Genomic DNA, 20,093 nt, shown 5'->3' on the forward strand with positions numbered 1-20,093 from the left:
ACTCACTCTAACACACTCTCACTCTCACACACACTCACTCTCACACACTCTCTAACACACTCTCACACACACTCACTCTCACACACTCTCACTCTCACACACTCTCACTCTAACACACTCTCACTCTCACACACGCTCACTCTCACACACTCTCACTCTAACACACTCTCACTCTAACACGCTCACTCTCACACACTCTCACTCTAACACACTTTCACACACTCTAGCACACTCTCACTATAACACACTCTCACACACTGTCAAACACTCTCACTCTAACACACTCTCACACACGCTCACTCTCACACACTCTCACTCTAACACACTCTCACACACTCTAGCACACTCTCACTATAACACAGTCTCACACACGCTCACTCTCACACACTCTCACTATAACACACTCTCACACACGCTCACTCTCACACACTCTCACTCTAACACACTCTCACACACTCTAGCACACTCTCACACACTCTAGCACACTGTCACACACTCTCACTCTAACACACTCTCACTCTCACACACGCTCACTCTCACACACGCTCACTCTAACACACTCTCACACACTCTCATTCTCACACACTCTCACACACACACTCTCACTGTCACACACTCTCACTCTAACACACTCTCACACACTGTCACTCTCACACACTATCACACACTCTCACACACACACACATTCTCACACACTCTCACTCACACACACTGTCACACACTCTCAAACACTGTCACTCTCACACACACATTCTCACACACTGTCACTCTCACACACTGTCACACACTCTCACACACTCACGCACTCTCACTCTCACACACTGTCACACACTCTCACTCTCACACACTGTCACTCACACACACTGTCACACACTCTCACACACTCTCACACACTCTCACTCACACACACTGTCACACTGTCTCTGAGCAGAGGCGAAGCTCATCACTGCATTTGACCAGGAGCACAGGTGGAGGTTTGTGTTCGCCCACACAGAGTCCCTTTAAAGAGCACGAAGAGATGTTTTTCTGTTTAATGCGGACGACTTTTCAGGTTTGAGATGCAGAAAGGTCTGTCCCACCATGAACCACACCATGAACCACACCATGAACCACACCATGAACCACTCCAGGAACCAAAACATGAACCACATCATGAACCACTCCAGGAACCACACCAGGAACCACACAATGAACCACTCCAGGAACCACACCATGAACCACACATGAACCACACCAGGAACCACAACATGAACCACTTCATGAACCACTCCAGGAACCACACCATGAACCACACCATGAACCACACCATGAATCACTCCAGGAACCACACCGTGAACCACACCATGAACCACTCCAGGAACCACACCATGACCCACACCATGACCCACTCCAGGAACCACTCCAGGAACCACTCCAGGAACCACACCATGACCCACACCATGAACCACTCCAGGAACCACACCATGAACCACACCATGAACCACACCAGGAACCACACCAGGAACCACACATTACATGATGAACCACACCATGAACCACTCCAGGAACCACACCATGAACCACACCATGAACCACACATTACATGATGAACCACACCATGAACCACACCAGGAACCACACCAGGAACCACACCAGGAACCACACCATGAACCACACATTACATGATGAACCACACCATGAACCACACCATGAACCACACACAACCACACCAGGAACCACACCATGAATCACACCATGAACCACACCATGAACCACTCCAGGAACCACACCATGAACCACACCATGAACCACACCATGAACCACTCCAGGAACCACACCATGAACCACACCATGAACCACTCCAGGAACAACTCCAGGAACCACACCATGACCCACACCATGAACCACTCCAGGAACCACACCATGAACCACACCATGAACCACACCATGAACCACACATTACATGATGAAACACACCATGAACCACACCAGGAACCACACCATGAACCACACATTACATGATGAACCACACCAGGAACCACACCAGGAACCACACCATGACCCACACATTACATGATGAACCACACCATGAACCACACCATGAACCACACATTACATGATGAACCACACAATGAACCACACCAGGAACCACACCATGAACCACACATTACATGATGAACCACACCATGAACCACACACAACCACACCAGGAACCACACCATGAATCACACCATGAACCACACCATGAACCACTCCAGGAACCACGCCATGAACCACACCATGATACACTCCAGGAACCACTCCAGGAACCACTCCAGGAACCACACCATGAACCACACCATGATACACTCCAGGAACCACTCCAGGAACCACACCAGGAACCACACCATGAACCACTCCAGGAACCACACATTACATGATGAACCGCACCATGAACCACACCATCAACCACGCCATGAACCACTCCAGGAACCACACCATGAACCACACCATGAACCACACCATGAACCACAACATGAACCACATCATGAACCACTCCAGGAACCACACCAGGAACCACACCATGAACCACTCCAGGAACCACACCATGAACCACTCCAGGAACCACACCATGAACCACACCATGAACCACTCCAGGAACCACACCATGAACCACTCCAGGAACCACACCATGAACCACACATGAACCACACCAGGAACCACAACATGAACCACTTCATGAACCACTCCAGGAACCACACCATGAACCACACCATGAACCACACCATGAATCACTCCAGGAACCACACCGTGAACCACACCATGAACCACTCCAGGAACCACACCATGACCCACACCATGACCCACTCCAGGAACCACTCCAGGAACCACTCCAGGAACCACACCATGACCCACACCATGAACCACTCCAGGAACCACACCATGAACCACACCATGAACCACACCAGGAACCACACCAGGAACCACACATTACATGATGAACCACACCATGAACCACTCCAGGAACCACACCATGAACCACACCATGAACCACACATTACATGATGAACCACACCATGAACCACACCAGGAACCACACCAGGAACCACACCATGAACCACACATTACATGATGAACCACACCATGAACCACACCATGAACCACACACAACCACACCAGGAACCACACCATGAATCACACCATGAACCACACCATGAACCACTCCAGGAACCACACCATGAACCACACCATGAACCACACCATGAACCACTCCAGGAACCACACCATGAACCACACCATGAACCACTCCAGGAACCACACCATGAACCACACCATGAACCACTCCAGGAACAACTCCAGGAACCACACCATGACCCACACCATGAACCACTCCAGGAACCACACCATGAACCACACCATGAACCACACCATGAACCACACATTACATGATGAAACACACCATGAACCACACCAGGAACCACACCATGAACCACACATTACATGATGAACCACACCAGGAACCACACCAGGAACCACACCATGACCCACACATTACATGATGAACCACACCATGAACCACACCATGAACCACACCATGAACCACACATTACATGATGAACCACACAATGAACCACACCAGGAACCACACCATGAACCACACATTACATGATGAACCACACCATGAACCACACACAACCACACCAGGAACCACACCATGAATCACACCATGAACCACACCATGAACCACTCCAGGAACCACGCCATGAACCACACCATGATACACTCCAGGAACCACTCCAGGAACCACTCCAGGAACCACACCATGAACCACACCATGATACACTCCAGGAACCACTCCAGGAACCACACCAGGAACCACACCATGAACCACTCCAGGAACCACACATTACATGATGAACCGCACCATGAACCACACCATCAACCACGCCATGAACCACTCCAGGAACCACACCATGAACCACACCATGAACCACACCATGAACCACAACATGAACCACATCATGAACCACTCCAGGAACCACACCAGGAACCACACCATGAACCACTCCAGGAACCACACCATGAACCACTCCAGGAACCACACCATGAACCACACCATGAACCACTCCAGGAACCACACCATGAACCACACCATGAACCACTCCAGGAACCACTCCAGGAACCACACCATGACCCACACCATGAACCACTCCAGGAACCACTCCAGGAACCACACCATGACCCACACCATGAACCACTCCAGGAACCACACCATGAACCACACCATGAACCACACCATGAACCACACATTACATGATGAACCACACCATGAACCACACCAGGAACCACACCAGGAACCACACATTACATGATGAACCACACCAGGAACCACACCATGAACCACACATTACATGATGAACCACACCATGAACCACACCATGAACCACTCCAGCAACCACACCATGAACCACACCATGAACCACACATTACATCATGAACCACACCATGAACCACACCAGGAACCACACCATGAACCACACACAACCACACCAGGAACCACACCATGAATCACACCATGAACCACACCATGAACCACTCCAGGAACCACGCCATGAACCACACCATGATACACTCCAGGAACCACTCCAGGAACCACACCAGGAACCACACCATGAACCACTCCAGGAACCACACGTTACATGATGAACCACACCATGAACCACACCATGAACCACGCCATGAACCACTCCAGGAACCACACCATGAACCACACCATGAACCACTCCAGGAACCACAACATGAACCACATCATGAACCACTCCAGGAACCACACCAGGAACCACACCATGAACCACTCCAGGAACCACACCATGAACCACTCCAGGAACCACACCATGAACCACACCATGAACCACATCAGGAACCACTCCAGGAACCACTCCAGGAACCACTCCAGGAACCACATCATGACCCACACCATGAACCACTCCAGGAACCACACCATGAACCACACCATGAACCACACATTACATGATGAACCACACCATGAACCACACCAGGAACCACACCATGAACCACACATTACATGATGAACCACACCATGAACCACACCATGAACCACACATTACATGATGAACCACACCATGAACCACACCATGAACCACTCCAGGAACCACTCCAGGAACCACACCATGAACCACACCATGAACCACACCATGAACCACACATTACATGATGAACCACACCATGAACCACACCAGGAACCACACCAGGAACCACACATTACACGATGAACCACACCAGGAACCACACCAGGAACCACACCATGAACCACACATTACATGATGAACCACACCATGAACCACACCATGAACCACTCCAGGAACCACACCATGAACCACACCATGAACCACACATTACATCATGAACCACACCAGGAACCACACCATGAACCACACCATGAACCACTCCATGAACCACACACAACCACGCCATGAACCACACCATGAACCACACACAACCATGCCATGAACCACGCCATGAACCACACCATGAACCACACACAATATGAATAGCTCACCAGAATTAAAGAGTGGATTTGTTTGCAACCATCTTTTGGGCACAATTTGACATCAAATCACCGAGACGACTCCTGGATCTACTTATCAGCATCTACGCATCAAGAACATATGTTGTTGTTGCTCTCTTTGCCTGTCTCTGTCCTGCATCTCCTTCTATCCCATTTCCTCAATCCCTAAGTGCTACTCATGGTGATTCATGTTGGGCCTCTAGACCTGCTCTTTCTGTAAAGTGTCTCGAGATAACTCTGGTTATGATTTGGCGCTATACAAATAAAATTTGATTGATTGATTGATTGACAACCATGCCATGAACCACGCCATGAACCACACCATGAACCACACACAACCATGCCATGAACCACGCCATGAACCACTTCATGAACCACACGTTACATGATGAACCACACCATGAACCACGCCATGAATCACGCCATGAATCACGCCATGAACCACACCATGAATCACACGCTGCACAATCCCGACCTGAGAGTCAGTCTGGGACAAAGTCACCTCCAGATCCACTTCTTCACTTCACATTCACATTCTGAGCACGCTCAGTCAGAGGACTCAGGCGTACTGGTTGCCATGGAAACTGAGTGCTCATTGATTCAGTTCATATCTGCCCCCTTTACATACAGTCTATGATCTGCTACTGCAGAACTACATTAAAAGTTTCAGATTGAATCCAACAGTGAAACATCAGCAGGCAGCTGTGTGTCTCTGCTGTCCTCTGATGGTCTCTGTGTGAGTGATGACAGGCTGTTCAACAACAGAACACTGGTAAGACACTGTGTTTAACACATCAAGGACATTTCTCCTCATATTTATATGTGCTCAGTGTGGTGAGGAGGTCAAGGATGGACAGTCTTCTTTATACTTCCCGTCATCAGGCCCCTTCCAGCTCAAGGATCAACCGCGTCCCAACCCCTCCGTTAATGTCGTTACAAACGTATAGAGTGTGTACACATTTGGGCATCGAGCATTTGAGCTTTCGAAGGCTGACATGAGGTCTATAACTTCTGATATTTTATCTTTTTAAAACTGTGAATAAAAAACATTTAAACTGAGGCGACATCATGTCACGTCTGTCTGAATGAAGACAGGACAAGCTACGACTCGACCTCGTCTTTCCTTAGAGACCAAGACTGACCGTCAGTCAGCATCACTCCTGTGCAGCAGGTATGTTTCCTCCTTCACTAAAAGGCGAGCCTGAGTTTAATGAAAGACTCCTTATGATTTTTAAAGACAGATTTTCATCTGGGGAATAAATCCAGGTAATGATATGTTCACTGATTAAAGAAATAATTATTTTACTAAAACTCTGCTGGACATAAAGCAGCTCTAGTGTCTCTAATCAGCCGCTGAGGATGATGCACAAGTAAAGATGATGGTGTCATCTGCAGAAAAATGACATTGACATGACATTTGTTGATATAAATTATAAATAAAAATGGACCCAGTACAGACCCATGTGGGACACCATTTTGTATATTTTGAAAGCTGGCAGGTAAATCATCCCCTATCTTTGTTTCCTTTTAAGAAATAAAATGAGCTGCCACTCAGTCAGGATCAGCTCAGGTCATCAGCACTGTCCTTAACCATCCTTGAAAATACTGTTTCTATTCTTTGTAGAGGAAATTGTAGCACATCTTAGAGTTAAAAAAAGGGAACATTAAGTGAGGTTCTGCCAGGTACCATACATGACAACTAAAGCACGGTGCACAAAAAGGGGCGGGACTTAGACAATCACCTTGATCAGTCCAACTCTAGTCTGCCTTCACACACTAAAGTCGAATTGAATTTTCTCTGATAAAGACACACAAAGAAAACAAAGTACAGAGTGCATGTCTCACTTCACTTCCTGTAACCTCAAAGAATCCATTCATTTCTGTTACTAACTGCTGTTTAAAACAAGGATTAGTGTTTCTAATGTACTTAATGATGTACTGCAGAACACACACTCAGCTCAGCCATCAGCCAGATCACTGTCCTCCATATTCAGAGCATGAAACCAACCAGGAGAACCTGGGTGCTGATTTTCAGCCAACATTTAAATGTAGAAACCTTCTGATTCATGTTCAGGTTAAAAATCAGCAGAGGAATCACTGCTGTGACCTTCAAGGTATAAACTCAGGTATCATCAGAGCCTCCTCCCTCTTCTGGTGCAGGCTCTCTGTATATCTAAAAGGTGTCTCTTCAGTATATCTACAGTCTGAATCTGGGGGTTTGCTCCTGGAAGACATCTGGAAATGTAAGTGCTGGCTCAGCAGTAACAGCTGCAGCAGTGTTATGGTCCACATTAATCTTTGTAAAACCTTTTCATTGATCCCTGCTGGAGGAGTCTCTGCAGAGGTTCTTTGATCTGTGGCTGAATCTCTGTGTCAGAGAAAAAGAGACGAACAAACATAAAAACACCTCGTGAGAGTCAAGTTTCATGTTTTAGAGCCGTAGGGTCACAGACAGCAAAAAGCTGACTGCTCTCCCTCTGAAGGGTGACAAAGTGCTGCAGCCACAGTCCCTCTCTCTGCCTTCACTATGCAAGGGATGACAGGCATGTAATAGCAATAGTGATGATAACTCTGTTTATTTAAACACAGAGTTTATAAAGTGCTTCAGACAGAGTCGAAGCACGATGTTCAGGAGGGAATATACCAACAGAAGCCTGAATAACAGGAGCGAGGCGAGATGAAGCTAAATACAGAGGAGACAGCAAGAGCGAGATCAGGGAGGTCTACAAGGTAAAAAGATATTTTAAAATGTAACTAAGAATAGATACAAATATTATGAGGAATAAAAGATGACATCACTTCAAAGTGAGTCTATAAAAATAGAAGCGATTTAAAGGAAGTCACTGATTCCAGGAGCCTCAGACATGTTACACACTGAACCACAACACTGAACAGCATCGCCACATCCTGTGGTGTCTCTCTCCTGTGTAGCAGACGGGGCTTTCACCTGTCTGTAATCTCATTACCTGTAGGAGAACACACAGGATGTCAGTGTGTGTGATGCCTCGCTTAATAACACCCTGTAGCACCTTAATGTGAGACAGGTTCTCCTCAGAGCTGCTGTCTCTGCTCTCTGTCAGAGGAATCAACTTCATTATCTCAGTGTGGAGTCATAAAGATGTTCACTGTTTATCTCTATCTATCTATCTATCTATCTATCTATCTATCTATCTATCTTTTGGAGCTGGTCAAAGGTCAAAGGTCATCTGCAGACTATGTCAGGTGTGTGTCTCTGCTGCCTGGAGCCTTGAGGTGTCCACGTTTCACCTGCAGCACTGCTGACTGTCAGAGGTTAATGCTGTGTGTTTAACTCTCTTTCTTTCTCTCTCTCTCTCTCTCTCTCTCTCACACACACACACACACACACACAGAGGAGGTGACATGCAGTGTGATGATGTGATCAGGGTGATTTATGGAGCTGACAGGTGGAATCAGTTGTGTGTGTTCATCAGCCTCACCTGCAGCCTGTTCGTGCTGCAGAGACGAGGCGTCGACACGTCCTCTGACTAAAAGGGGACTCTTCACCTGGTTACAGATCAGAGGCTGTTTTTATCTCATGTATGAGAGAGCTAAAAGGTTTTATTATTAAAGGATGAGACACATTTATAACCACATCTCAGTTCAGTTATTTAAACTGGTGAAGCTTTAATCCGCAGACCTTCTGCTGGTTTCCTTCTGTCTTTAGGGACTGAAGGTACGGACGATTTAAAGATGCATATTGTAATTTCAATAACACGTTTTATTTTTTTTTCATTTACTCAAAGATACTTAATGAAAAATAATGCAGAGAAGATATAATCTTTTAGAGGAGGTGAGTTTTCACACATTGGCTCATTATTGATTCTGTGAAACATCTCTACACTTTATTCTTCAGCAGTGTCGGATTTTAAATATCTTTAGTTATATTTTGCGCATGTTGTATTTAATTCCTGTATAATGTAATAGAAACAACATTTAAAAGGATGAGGGCTGACGTGGGGCCTCACTGAATGTCATCCCTTACATACACATAAATCTTCATTAAATCTCACTAAAGCAAATTGTCACACACATCAAAGTGCCCAACATGCCTTCTGAAAATATATTAACCGACTGATACCAGACTATTTCTGTAGAGCGGATATCTTTAATAGTATTTGGAGATGAGTTTCCTCCTGATCCTTTGTATAACACATCCTACAAAGCTGTAACAAGCTCCTCCACTGGAATCATCTCCTCACAAATGATGTTATAGTTTATCTCTGGATTGATCCTGTTGTTAGTAACTGTTGTCAAATAAAACCCATATTTATCTTACCTGGCAGCATGGCCTAGAGGGACTGAAGAGAGATCCTTTCATTGTGTGTAGTTTGGTACATTTCAGCACCATGGACAGAGACCAGGCATCTAATGATCAGCATTCATCTATCAAATAACTTTAATGTTAATAAAGAAATACGTTTGATACTAACCATTTATCTAAAGCAGCTTAAAAATACACTTTATATTCTATATTTCACAGTTTGGAGCAAAAACTCAAAATTCCCCAGGAATATTTAGGTCTTATTAATAAAATCTTCTCTTATCTAATGTTATCTATTATCAAATATTTATCTAATATTATCGAATGTTATCTAATGCTATAAATTCTTATCAAATGTTATCAAATGTTATCTAATGTTATGAAATGTCATTAAATGTTATCAAATATTATCTAATGTAACAAATGTTATCTAATGTTATCTAAGGTTTTCTAATGTTATCAAATGTTATTTAATGTTATCAAATGTTATCTAAGGTTATCTAATGTTATCAAATGTTATCAAGTGTTATCTAATATTTTCAAATGTTATCTAATGTTATCAAATGTGATCTAATGTTATCTAATGTTATCAAGTGTTATCTAATATTTTCAAATGTTATCAAATGTTATCAAATGTTATCTAATGTTATCTAATGTTATGTAATGTTATCTAAGGTTATCTAATGCTAACAAATGTTATCAATTGTTATCTAATATTATCAAATGCTATCTAATGTTATCAAACGTTATCAAATGTGATCTAATGTTATCTAATGTTGTCAAATGTTATCTAATGTTGTCAAATGTTATCTAATGTTATCAAATGTTATCTAATATTATCTAATGTTATCAAATGTTAACTTATGTTATCAGTTGTCAAATGTTATCTAATGTTATCAAATGTTAACTTATGTTATCAGTTGTTGTCAAATGTTATCTAATGTTATCAAATGTTCTGTGATGTAATCAAATTTTGTCAAATGTTATCTAATGGTATCAAATGTTATCTAGGGTTATCAAATGTTATTGACGGTTATCTAATGATATCAAATGTTTCTAAGGTTATCAAATGTTATCTAATATAATCAAATGTTTTCTAATGTTATCAAATGTTATCTAGGGTTATCTAATATTATCTAATGTTTTCAAATGTTATTTAATGTTATAAAATGTTATCTAGTGTTGTCAAATGTTATCTAATGTTTTCAAATGTTATCTAAGGTCATCTAATGATATCTACCGTTATCAAATATTATCAAATATTATGTAATGTTATCTAATGTTATCTAATGTTATCAAATGTTATCTAATGTTATCTAATGTTATCAAATGTTGTCAAATGTTATCTAATGTGATCTAATGTTATCTAATGTTATCAGTTGTTGTCAAACATGATGGAGGAGAAAATTCACTCACGGTCACAAAAACACACACAATAATGTGCATATACTCAGGTGTTCTTGTGTATGATGATGGTGGACCCTCCCCCTTTACTCCCTCTCTGCCCCCCCCCCCGTCCTGCCTCCATCAGCTGCAGCGTCCTACAGCTCTGCACACTCAGCAGCTCCACAGAGAGACGGGCCAATTTCACTGTAAATGAATTAAACTGGCTCCATTCCAGTGTGTGTGTGTGTGTGTGTGTGTGTGTTTGTGTGTGTGTGTGTGTGTGTGTGTGTGTGTGTGTGTGTGTGTGTGTGTGTGTGTGTGTGCATGTGTGTGAGTGTGTTCTCGTGAGGACGCCATGATGAGGAGTAAGAACCTCATATTGACCGTTTGTGGAAGCTGGGTCGTATCCCAGCCAAGAGCTAAGTTGTCATTTGGTGTTTTCCCAAAGAGGGGCAATTAGCTGGGCGGGGGGGGCAGGTACCAACGGTCTGTGTAGGAATCACATGATATGACACACAAATCTCTGTGTGCAGCACAAACCTGCTGTCAGAAAGAAAGTAAGCATCAATGCTCCTGTCAGAGAATGATTCACTATAAATATGAAAGACTTTTATATGAATGATGTGTAACATGTCTGTGTTTAAGATGTAATAAACAGCTGTAGAGTTTTATGTAGGGCTGAGCAGGATATTGCCCACAGAGTGTACAGACGTTTACATCATAGACTGTATATATAAGCCCCGTGATGTCACTCTCTTGAGTGTGTTTTAAAGCCCAAGTTTGACTTTTGGCCTCCATCTTGTTTTTGTTGCCAGAAGTGACCATATTTAGACCAGAGGGTGGAGCTGGAGAGGAGGGAGGGGTAGCTTGCTTTGTTAGCAAGGTGCACCATGGTATCTTGGCTATCTAAAAACAGGCTTTAACTAAAATGTACCTAATGAAAAGTGATCAGCCGACTCCTCAGAGAGTCTTTTAGTACAACCTACCTTAATGTCAATCACAGGTAGCCCTCTGCTGGACATTAGAGAAAATACAGGTTTAGGACACTTCTGCTCTGGCTTCATTTTAAAACCAGGAGGCTATGTCCACCAGTCTGTGTGTTAAACACAATGTGTCCGGAGACACTGACACAGAGTCAGATACAGAGGATTTAAGCTAATGCTAATGCTCTCATCTTTATGCTGCATTGGAGAGAGTCACAGCTCTTGAGGAGGTTGTTGTCTGGTCTTTATAGGGAACTCACCTGGAATAAGTCAGGTGTGTAGGTGTGTGTATTTAACAGAATTAGTGCACAAAGACACATCTTGTGAAATCACCTTGCTCCGACAGCTGCTCACTTTCCTCTGTTAGAGTTTATTTTGTGGTTTCATCACAGTTCCTTCCATTTAGGTCTTAAAGATAATTATTACAATAACACTTTATCTATACAGCACCTTTCACACAGAGGAACAGATCCAGGTGCTCCTCAATAAAGAGAAGCATCAGGAGATACTGTGAGATAAGACCAGGCATGAACAAGGACATGAGACAGAATAAACAGCTGGTAAAATCAGGTCTTTGTTTGATCATGTTTAATTTCTGAGATTAAAATATAATTAACATGCAACACGTTTATATTTTTTTAGGATGCTAAAACATCTAACATAGACCACAATGCATCACAGAGTCTAGAGACACATCAGGAGGCTGCGAGAGTCCCATAGACGGGGGGGGGGGGGGGGATGGAGAGCTAGTGAGGGTGTGTGTGAGGCAGAGGAGCGATGAGGAGCAGGAGGTCTGGAGAGGCAAAGCAGGAGGAAGAATAAGAGGAGCATTATCCGGCTTCTGCTCGGTCTATGGGTCTGCGGGCCGCGGTCCGCTCCGGGGGGACCAGCAGCGGAGCGGAGCGGCTCCGGACTCCGGATGCAGTGACGGGGCAGAGGAAGCCCGCGGACCAGGGGGTGAACAACAGAGATACTCGGCTGTCACAGAGCAGCAGCATGCAGGAGATCCCTCACACACACCGCGGGGTGTGAGGAAGGGACACGGGGGGGGGATGGACCCGCCGGAGGATGAGTCTCTGCTGGAGAACCGGACCGGACACGCGCCGGAGCCGAGCCCGGGGGCAGCGCGCCCTACCTGGGCAGTGACGGCGCTGGCCAGCGTGCTGATCTTCACCACGGTGGTGGACGTGCTGGGAAACCTGCTGGTCATTGTGTCCGTGCTCAAGAACCGCAAACTACGGAACGCGGGTAGGACGCTCAATGTGTGTGTGTGTGTGTGTGTGTGTGTGTGTGTTTAAACAACAGACAGGTGATCATGCATGTTGTGTGTGTGTGTGTGTGTGTGTGTGGTGTGTGGGTGTGATGACACACAGCTGCTCTGTCGGAGGAGGTGTGTTCTGTCTGATCGGACGGTAAAAACAGGCTCACGTGCTGTAAGTTGAAAATATGAATGTGTGCACGTGAGAGAGCGGTGGGTGTGTGAATGAATGAAGCTGCACATGTGTGAGGACTGACACAAATAACTGCTCATTCATTAATTCTGCTTTATGAATGAAGGTTGGCTGCCTCACTCATCACTTCACATCCATACATTTCATCCTTCATCCATTAATCTATCTTTGATCCATCCATCCATCATCCATCCATCATCCACCCATCATCCATCCATCCATCCATCATCCATCCATCCACCATCCATCCACCCATCATCCATCCATCATCCACCCATCCACCATCAATCATCCACCCATCCACCATCCATCCACCCATCATCCATCCATCCGTCCATCCATCCTTCCGTCCTTCCGTCCATCCATCCATCCATCCATCCATCCATCCATCCATCCATCATCCACCTATCATCCATCCATCCATCATCCACCCATCATCCATCCACCCGTCCATCTGTCCTTCCGTCCATCCATCCATCCATCATCCACCCATCATCCGTCCATCCGTCCATCCATCCATCATCCAACCATCCATCATCCACCCATCATCCATCCATCCATCATCCACCCATCATCCGTCCATCCATCCATCCATCCATCCATCCATCCGTCATCCACCCATCATCCATCCATCCATCATCCACCCATCATCCGTCCATCCGTCCATCCATCCATCCATCCATCCATCCGTCCATCCATCCATCCATCCATCATCCACCCATCATCCATCCATCCATCATCCACCATCATCCATCCATCCGTCCATCCATCCATCCATCATCCACCCATCATCCATCCATCCATCATCCACCCATCATCCATCCGTCCATCCATCCGTCCATCCATCCATCCATCCATCATCCATCCATCCATCCATCCATCATCCACCCATCATCCATCCACCCATCCATCCGTCCATCATCCACCCATCATCCATCCATCCATCCATCCATCCATCCATCCATCCATCCATCCGTTTCTGTGTGAGCAGATTTAAACGCAGACATGACGGTAGTTAATCATCAAAGTTCATCTGCCAGGTGACACAAAGTTTCCTCCATCTCAAATCACACCTGACTGGACCTGACTAATAATCAAAGAATGAACATTTAAATAACTGATGCATGGAAAGAACAGTTTCAGCTGCTTCTCCTGCTGTTTGCTCAGCTGTGATGAGTCGACTTGTCGTTGGTCGAAAGCTCAGAACAAGTTAGAAAGTGGAGGTTTCGACCAATGAGGGCCCAATAATGATGGTTTAAAGTAGATAACCCCAGCAGCTGTATGAGTAAGAGAACATTCTGACTCTGTGTTTAGTTATTCTAACTTAAGATTTAATGAAATATACACGAGCCAATCAGAGACGCTGCTGTGATGAAGCTCTTTATTTCTGCATCATCAGTCGGCCTGTTGTCTGTCCTGCATGCTCTCCTCCTGCAGCAGTCACTCGCTCTCACAGATGTTGAGTTTGATAAACAGTCGTTGTCACTCTGTCTAACCATCAGTCAGAGAGCTGAAGGGTCATGTGTCTCTCCTGAGACAAAGAGGATCATAAGTATGTGGTGTCATTTCATGTCTGGAGAGTTGAGAGGATCATTTCACAGAGAGGATGCAGAGTTGGTCGTCAAATTCTTTGATGTGTTCATCACCAAGCGTTGATCTTCATAGGTCTGCAATGATCTTTAAACATCAGAGAGTATTGTTTACTGTTCCTTCAATATCTCCAGAACGCTGCATGTTGGCCACGTCCTCTTTTTGCTGTGAGACAGCTGATCCGTCCGGTTGTTTCCTTTAGTTTCATTTGATGTTTTTCTAAAACATTAATTTGGCATCTTCACATGGAGACTGACAGGAAGTGAAAGCTTTATTGAAGTGTTACACACCTGGAGCCTGGAAAATAATCAGTGAGACAGCTGTGAGATCCTGGAGGGCCTGTTCGGTCAGCACAGTAAGAGCTGAATGGTTGAATGTCGTCCTGCTGGTGTGGATCGGGTCAGAGGGGACAGTGTTACAGACTCCAGATTAAACAGACCAACATGAAGCTTCAGATGAGTCAAATCTAAAGATTATTCTGAGGATGTTTCTCAAGCAAAGGTCAAAGGTCATTGAAAAGTTGTTGTTTTGTCATTGTTGGTCAAACGTAGTGGCTACAGTCACACGCTGGGCTACCCCTCCATTAAATTAGCACATAGTGTTAGCTCAGTCACAGCAGCTGTGCGGGGGTCCACACAGTTCACTTCTTTAAGAAGGAAGACAACTGAACGTGTCGTGAACCAAATGTGATCAAATGTGACAGCTTTTATTATCAACAGTGGATAAACAAGACAACAACTCCCATGATCCCATGCTGCTTTAAAACAGCTGCTATACGTCAAACTCCCTCTGCTGTGTCCCCTAAGCAGCAGAAATCTCCGTCTGTTTGAACATGTCCGAACCTTCACGAGCCTGAATGTAAACAGTACTTCCTGTCAGTCTGTGGAGGAGCTTCATCCTCCTGCTCCTCCTCCTCGCTCTCAGAGGAACCAACAGGAGCTCTTCAGATGTTCTCATTAGAAATGCCACATTAGATATGCTGCCTGAGCAGTGGCTCCTCTCTGTGCCCTCATGATCAGCTGTGAGAGCTTCAGCGTCTGCATCTCCTCCGAGTCTGACAGCAGACGTTAAACTGTCCCATTTATGTGCTGCCTCACCTGCTCTGACACCTGCTCCGTCCCTGAGAGGAGATGCAGGGGCACACACGAGGACACAGACTTATCATGCACTTCAGACAGATTATCACAACAGTGGAATAAGTTGCCATGTTCCCTGAACAAATATACCAGTAAAATGAGCTTAAAAAAACTGATAAGAAGCAGAGAAGATAAAACACAGATGAAAACATATATTTATACTAGATATACTTTTATATACACATATATATATATATATTTATATATAACTAAACACAACTTCATCAAAGTGGGAAACATTCTACCATAGTAGTGTTGTTGTTACTGTTGTTATTGTTGTTGTCATTATTATTCATTATATAGTCATCATCATCATCATCATCATCATCATCATCATGAATATCCTAATCAAAATCATCTACATCCTCGATGTCATCATCATCAACAGCATCAACATCATTAAGGTCAGAGGTCATAAAGAGCCGGGTCTGTAGCTTCTTCTTAAAGGTCAAAGGGACTCTGCGGACCGAATGGAGTTTGGTAGCTCGTTCCACCACCGGGGGGCGACAGAGGAGAAGAGTCTAGTTAGAGACTTAGGGCCCTGTTGTGATGGGAGCACCAGGCGCCTTTCATTGGCAGAGAATACAAGATTCAGACTCTGCACAGACAAACTAACAAACATCACACTGATATCAGAAAAAGGCCATAAGTGATGGATGAGATATCTGTGAGTAAAGCAGCACAGATCTGATTCTGTCATTTATCAGACAAATAAAATCAAGAAGTCATTTCTTTTTCTGTGCTCTAAATCAGAATCCTGCACAGGAAGCTGCTCTGCGCTGCCACCATGGAGGAATAAAGGCTGCCAGCGGTACTGACCGATTTAGAGCAGATCAGAGCAGAGAGTTACTGCAGATAGCAGGAGGAGGGTGCTAACATTAGCCTAGCTTGTTTGTAGCAGCTCTGCGTGTGTTCATGTTAGGATCCTTTATCGTTCACCTTTCCTCCTCTGATAAAAACAGTTAAAACTCTGCATAAAGAAGCTTCATGTAAAGAATCAGACGCTCCCTGAAGATCTCAAACAGACACAAGAGATGTGTCAGATAAACCTTCCCCATCAGAACATCTATTTATTCAGGTTCTTCTCAGTTCTGACCGTCAAACAAAGACTGTTCATGTTTTACAACCTGAACCTGCAGGAGCATCAGCACCGACAGCAGCGTGGTCATGGTAATGGTCATTCATACGGCTGAAGAGCATCAGGACGTCTCAGGTAGAATGAGCTCCACCTGGCCTGGTGTAGGTCTGCTCCTCCTCTCTGCTCTCAGATCAGCCTCACTTGCTCAGTGACCCAGCTGAGGGTTGGTCTCCTGTGTGATATGTTGGTATTATTCAGTCAGCTGCAGAGGCCTACATGATACATGGACTCTGCTTCATGTGGTGACACACATACATTAAGTCTCTGCTCAGTGGTGTCATTAGAGGAACCCTGACAGATGAACAGGTCCAACATGGCCACAGACAAAAACTCAAGGCTTCAAATACATGTCGACAAACCAAGTGCAACAAGTGAATTACTCCCACGGGGGTCAAAAACGTCTATCTTATCTTACCAGTGAGTGACATCACGATGGCTACGTCCATTATTTACACAGCCTACGTTAGAAAGGTGATTCAAGATGTTAAACAGGTACAGTGGTGTACTGCTGCTGGGCCGCTCTGATCACAAACGGTCAACTATTAAAAATACAGACATGAAATAGAATAAAATTATAATAATGATGATAAAATAAGGAAGCAGTGACAAAACAGTGACAGTAAATAAAAATAATAATATTAATAAGGATATTTAAGAAATATTTGCTTTTTTCTAGTATAAACATTATCAGGCAAAATGATGTGCATGTAAGGCAGAGGAGTATACATCCAACAGAGAAGCACGTTCTTGTGAGGGTATTGCACTTGTGTTTGATTTATTTAAAAGTCTGATGGCCTGGTGGAAGAAGCTGTCCCTCAGTCTGCTGGTGTGGTGCCTTCAGGGACCTGTACCTCCCACCTGTGGGCAGCAGGGAGAACAGGCTGTTGTGAGGGTGTGTTGTGTCCTTGATGACCCTCAGCCTCAGGCCAAACTTCCTCAGGCGCCTGAGGCCGTACAGGAAAGTTGGGCTTTCCTGACAACCACAGTCGTGTGGTTAGCCCATGTTAGGTCTTTGTGGATGTTCACCCCCAGGTATTTGAAACTGTCCACTATCTCCACTGCTGTGCCGTTAATGTTGACTGGGGGGTGAGTGTCTCCCCTCCTCCTGTAGTCCACAATGACCTCCTTGGTCTTGGAGACGTTCAGGGAGAGCTAGTTGTCCTGGCACCACTGTTCCAGGATGGTCACCTCCTCTGTGTAAGCGGTCTCGTAGCTGCGGGAGATCAGCCCCACAACAGCTGTGTCGTCCGCTAACTTCGAGATGGTGTTTGAAGCCTGAGTCGCCACGCAGTCGTGGGTGTAGAAGGGTAACAGGAGGGGGTGAGGACACAGCCCTGTGGCACTCCTATGCTGAGAGTCAGCGGTGAAGAGGTGTGGCTGTCTGCTCTCACCACCTGAGCTGAGCTCTGCAGGTGTGATGAACACTGAAACAGTCCGCTCTCTGCCTCGTCAAAGGTTAGCGCTGTGGAAACAGAGAGACTCCACAGGCTAACCATGGTTACATACACTGAATATTCAGACAAAGAGAACACTCTTACATGTCTGAAGTAAATATTTCTCTCATAGTCCTGTTTACATACTACAGACGAACAGACTGTAACTGTTACACACACACACACACACACACACTGCAGTCAGAACAACACAGACTCTAAATGTGCTGCAAACATACCCAGACGTCCTGAGTAACATCACACGTGTTCATCACATTAATAAGAGCTGATTGAGGATATCCAAAGAGAGCTGCTCTATGAAACATCCACGGAGGCCCAAACTCAGAGGTCAGGTTCGGGGTGAGAGGCTTCCCCAGGGACAGAGAGACCTCCAAACACCCCGAGTCGTAAATAGACACTGTTCTTTGTAAATTCCTTTTGTGCACAGTGAAGATAGTCTCTGGTCCTGTAGTAGACCTTCCAGTTAACCGTTAGGGACAGAGCAGCTCCAGCCTCACTCTAGACACACATGTACCTGTCTGTCTGCACACCTGAGACTGTCTGTCTCACTGAATATAGGTACGAGTGCTTACATTGCTATTACATTCCTACTGAGGTTAGGGAGGTCCTTAGATCAGGAGAGAGCAGTAAATGAAGTAAGGAAGAGTGATGTTGTGATGATGACGTGATCATGAGTCATGGTCAGAAGTCTTTGGCGCTCGGACTGTACAGGTAGATATGGTGATCGAAGGGTGTCAGCCCTGAGCGACCACAAGATATATCCCCCCATGGAGTCCAGACACTGGTGGAGGAGGGGTTGGCTGATGATGTCATCTGATGCTGATTAGAAGATGAGCTGACGATGAAGACGATGATGATAGGCTAACAATGAGTATGTGCTGCAGTGCTATTGGACAGATGTGACCAGCTGATGTGACCAGCTGATGAGTGCAGGAAAATAAGAGTGAGCACGCGCGAGGGGAGCGTGAGCAGAATGCTATGAGAGATGAACAACAGCATGCAGAACATGAACGGCAGATTGAAACTCTTCAGCTTCAGCCGTCGGAGCCTCCTGAGTCCTCTGTCAGCTCTGCGTCCTCAACAGTGACACGGCGTACATCGTGTGATTGTTCTTTGAAACACTGA

At 45.1% G+C, this 20,093-nt stretch overlaps 1 protein-coding gene across 1 annotated transcript in view; it reads left to right on the plus strand.

Annotated features, from left to right (window-relative positions):
* The first annotated feature begins 12,953 nt into the window (after window positions 1-12,953).
* The window catches only part of LOC138604589 (melatonin receptor type 1B-B-like), a 31,005-nt gene continuing 23,865 nt past the window's right edge, over window positions 12,954-20,093 (plus strand). The window contains exon 1 of the mRNA XM_069676535.1: window positions 12,954-13,447. Coding sequence (XP_069532636.1) covers window positions 13,252-13,447 — 196 coding nt within the window. The 5' untranslated portion in view covers window positions 12,954-13,251. The remainder of the gene's footprint in view (window positions 13,448-20,093) is intronic.

This window comes from Semicossyphus pulcher, unplaced genomic scaffold, assembly GCF_022749685.1.
Source record: "Semicossyphus pulcher isolate SPU_LCO1_2020_fin unplaced genomic scaffold, fSemPul1.0.p SCAF_26, whole genome shotgun sequence".
NCBI classification, from domain to species: domain Eukaryota; kingdom Metazoa; phylum Chordata; class Actinopteri; order Labriformes; family Labridae; genus Semicossyphus; species Semicossyphus pulcher.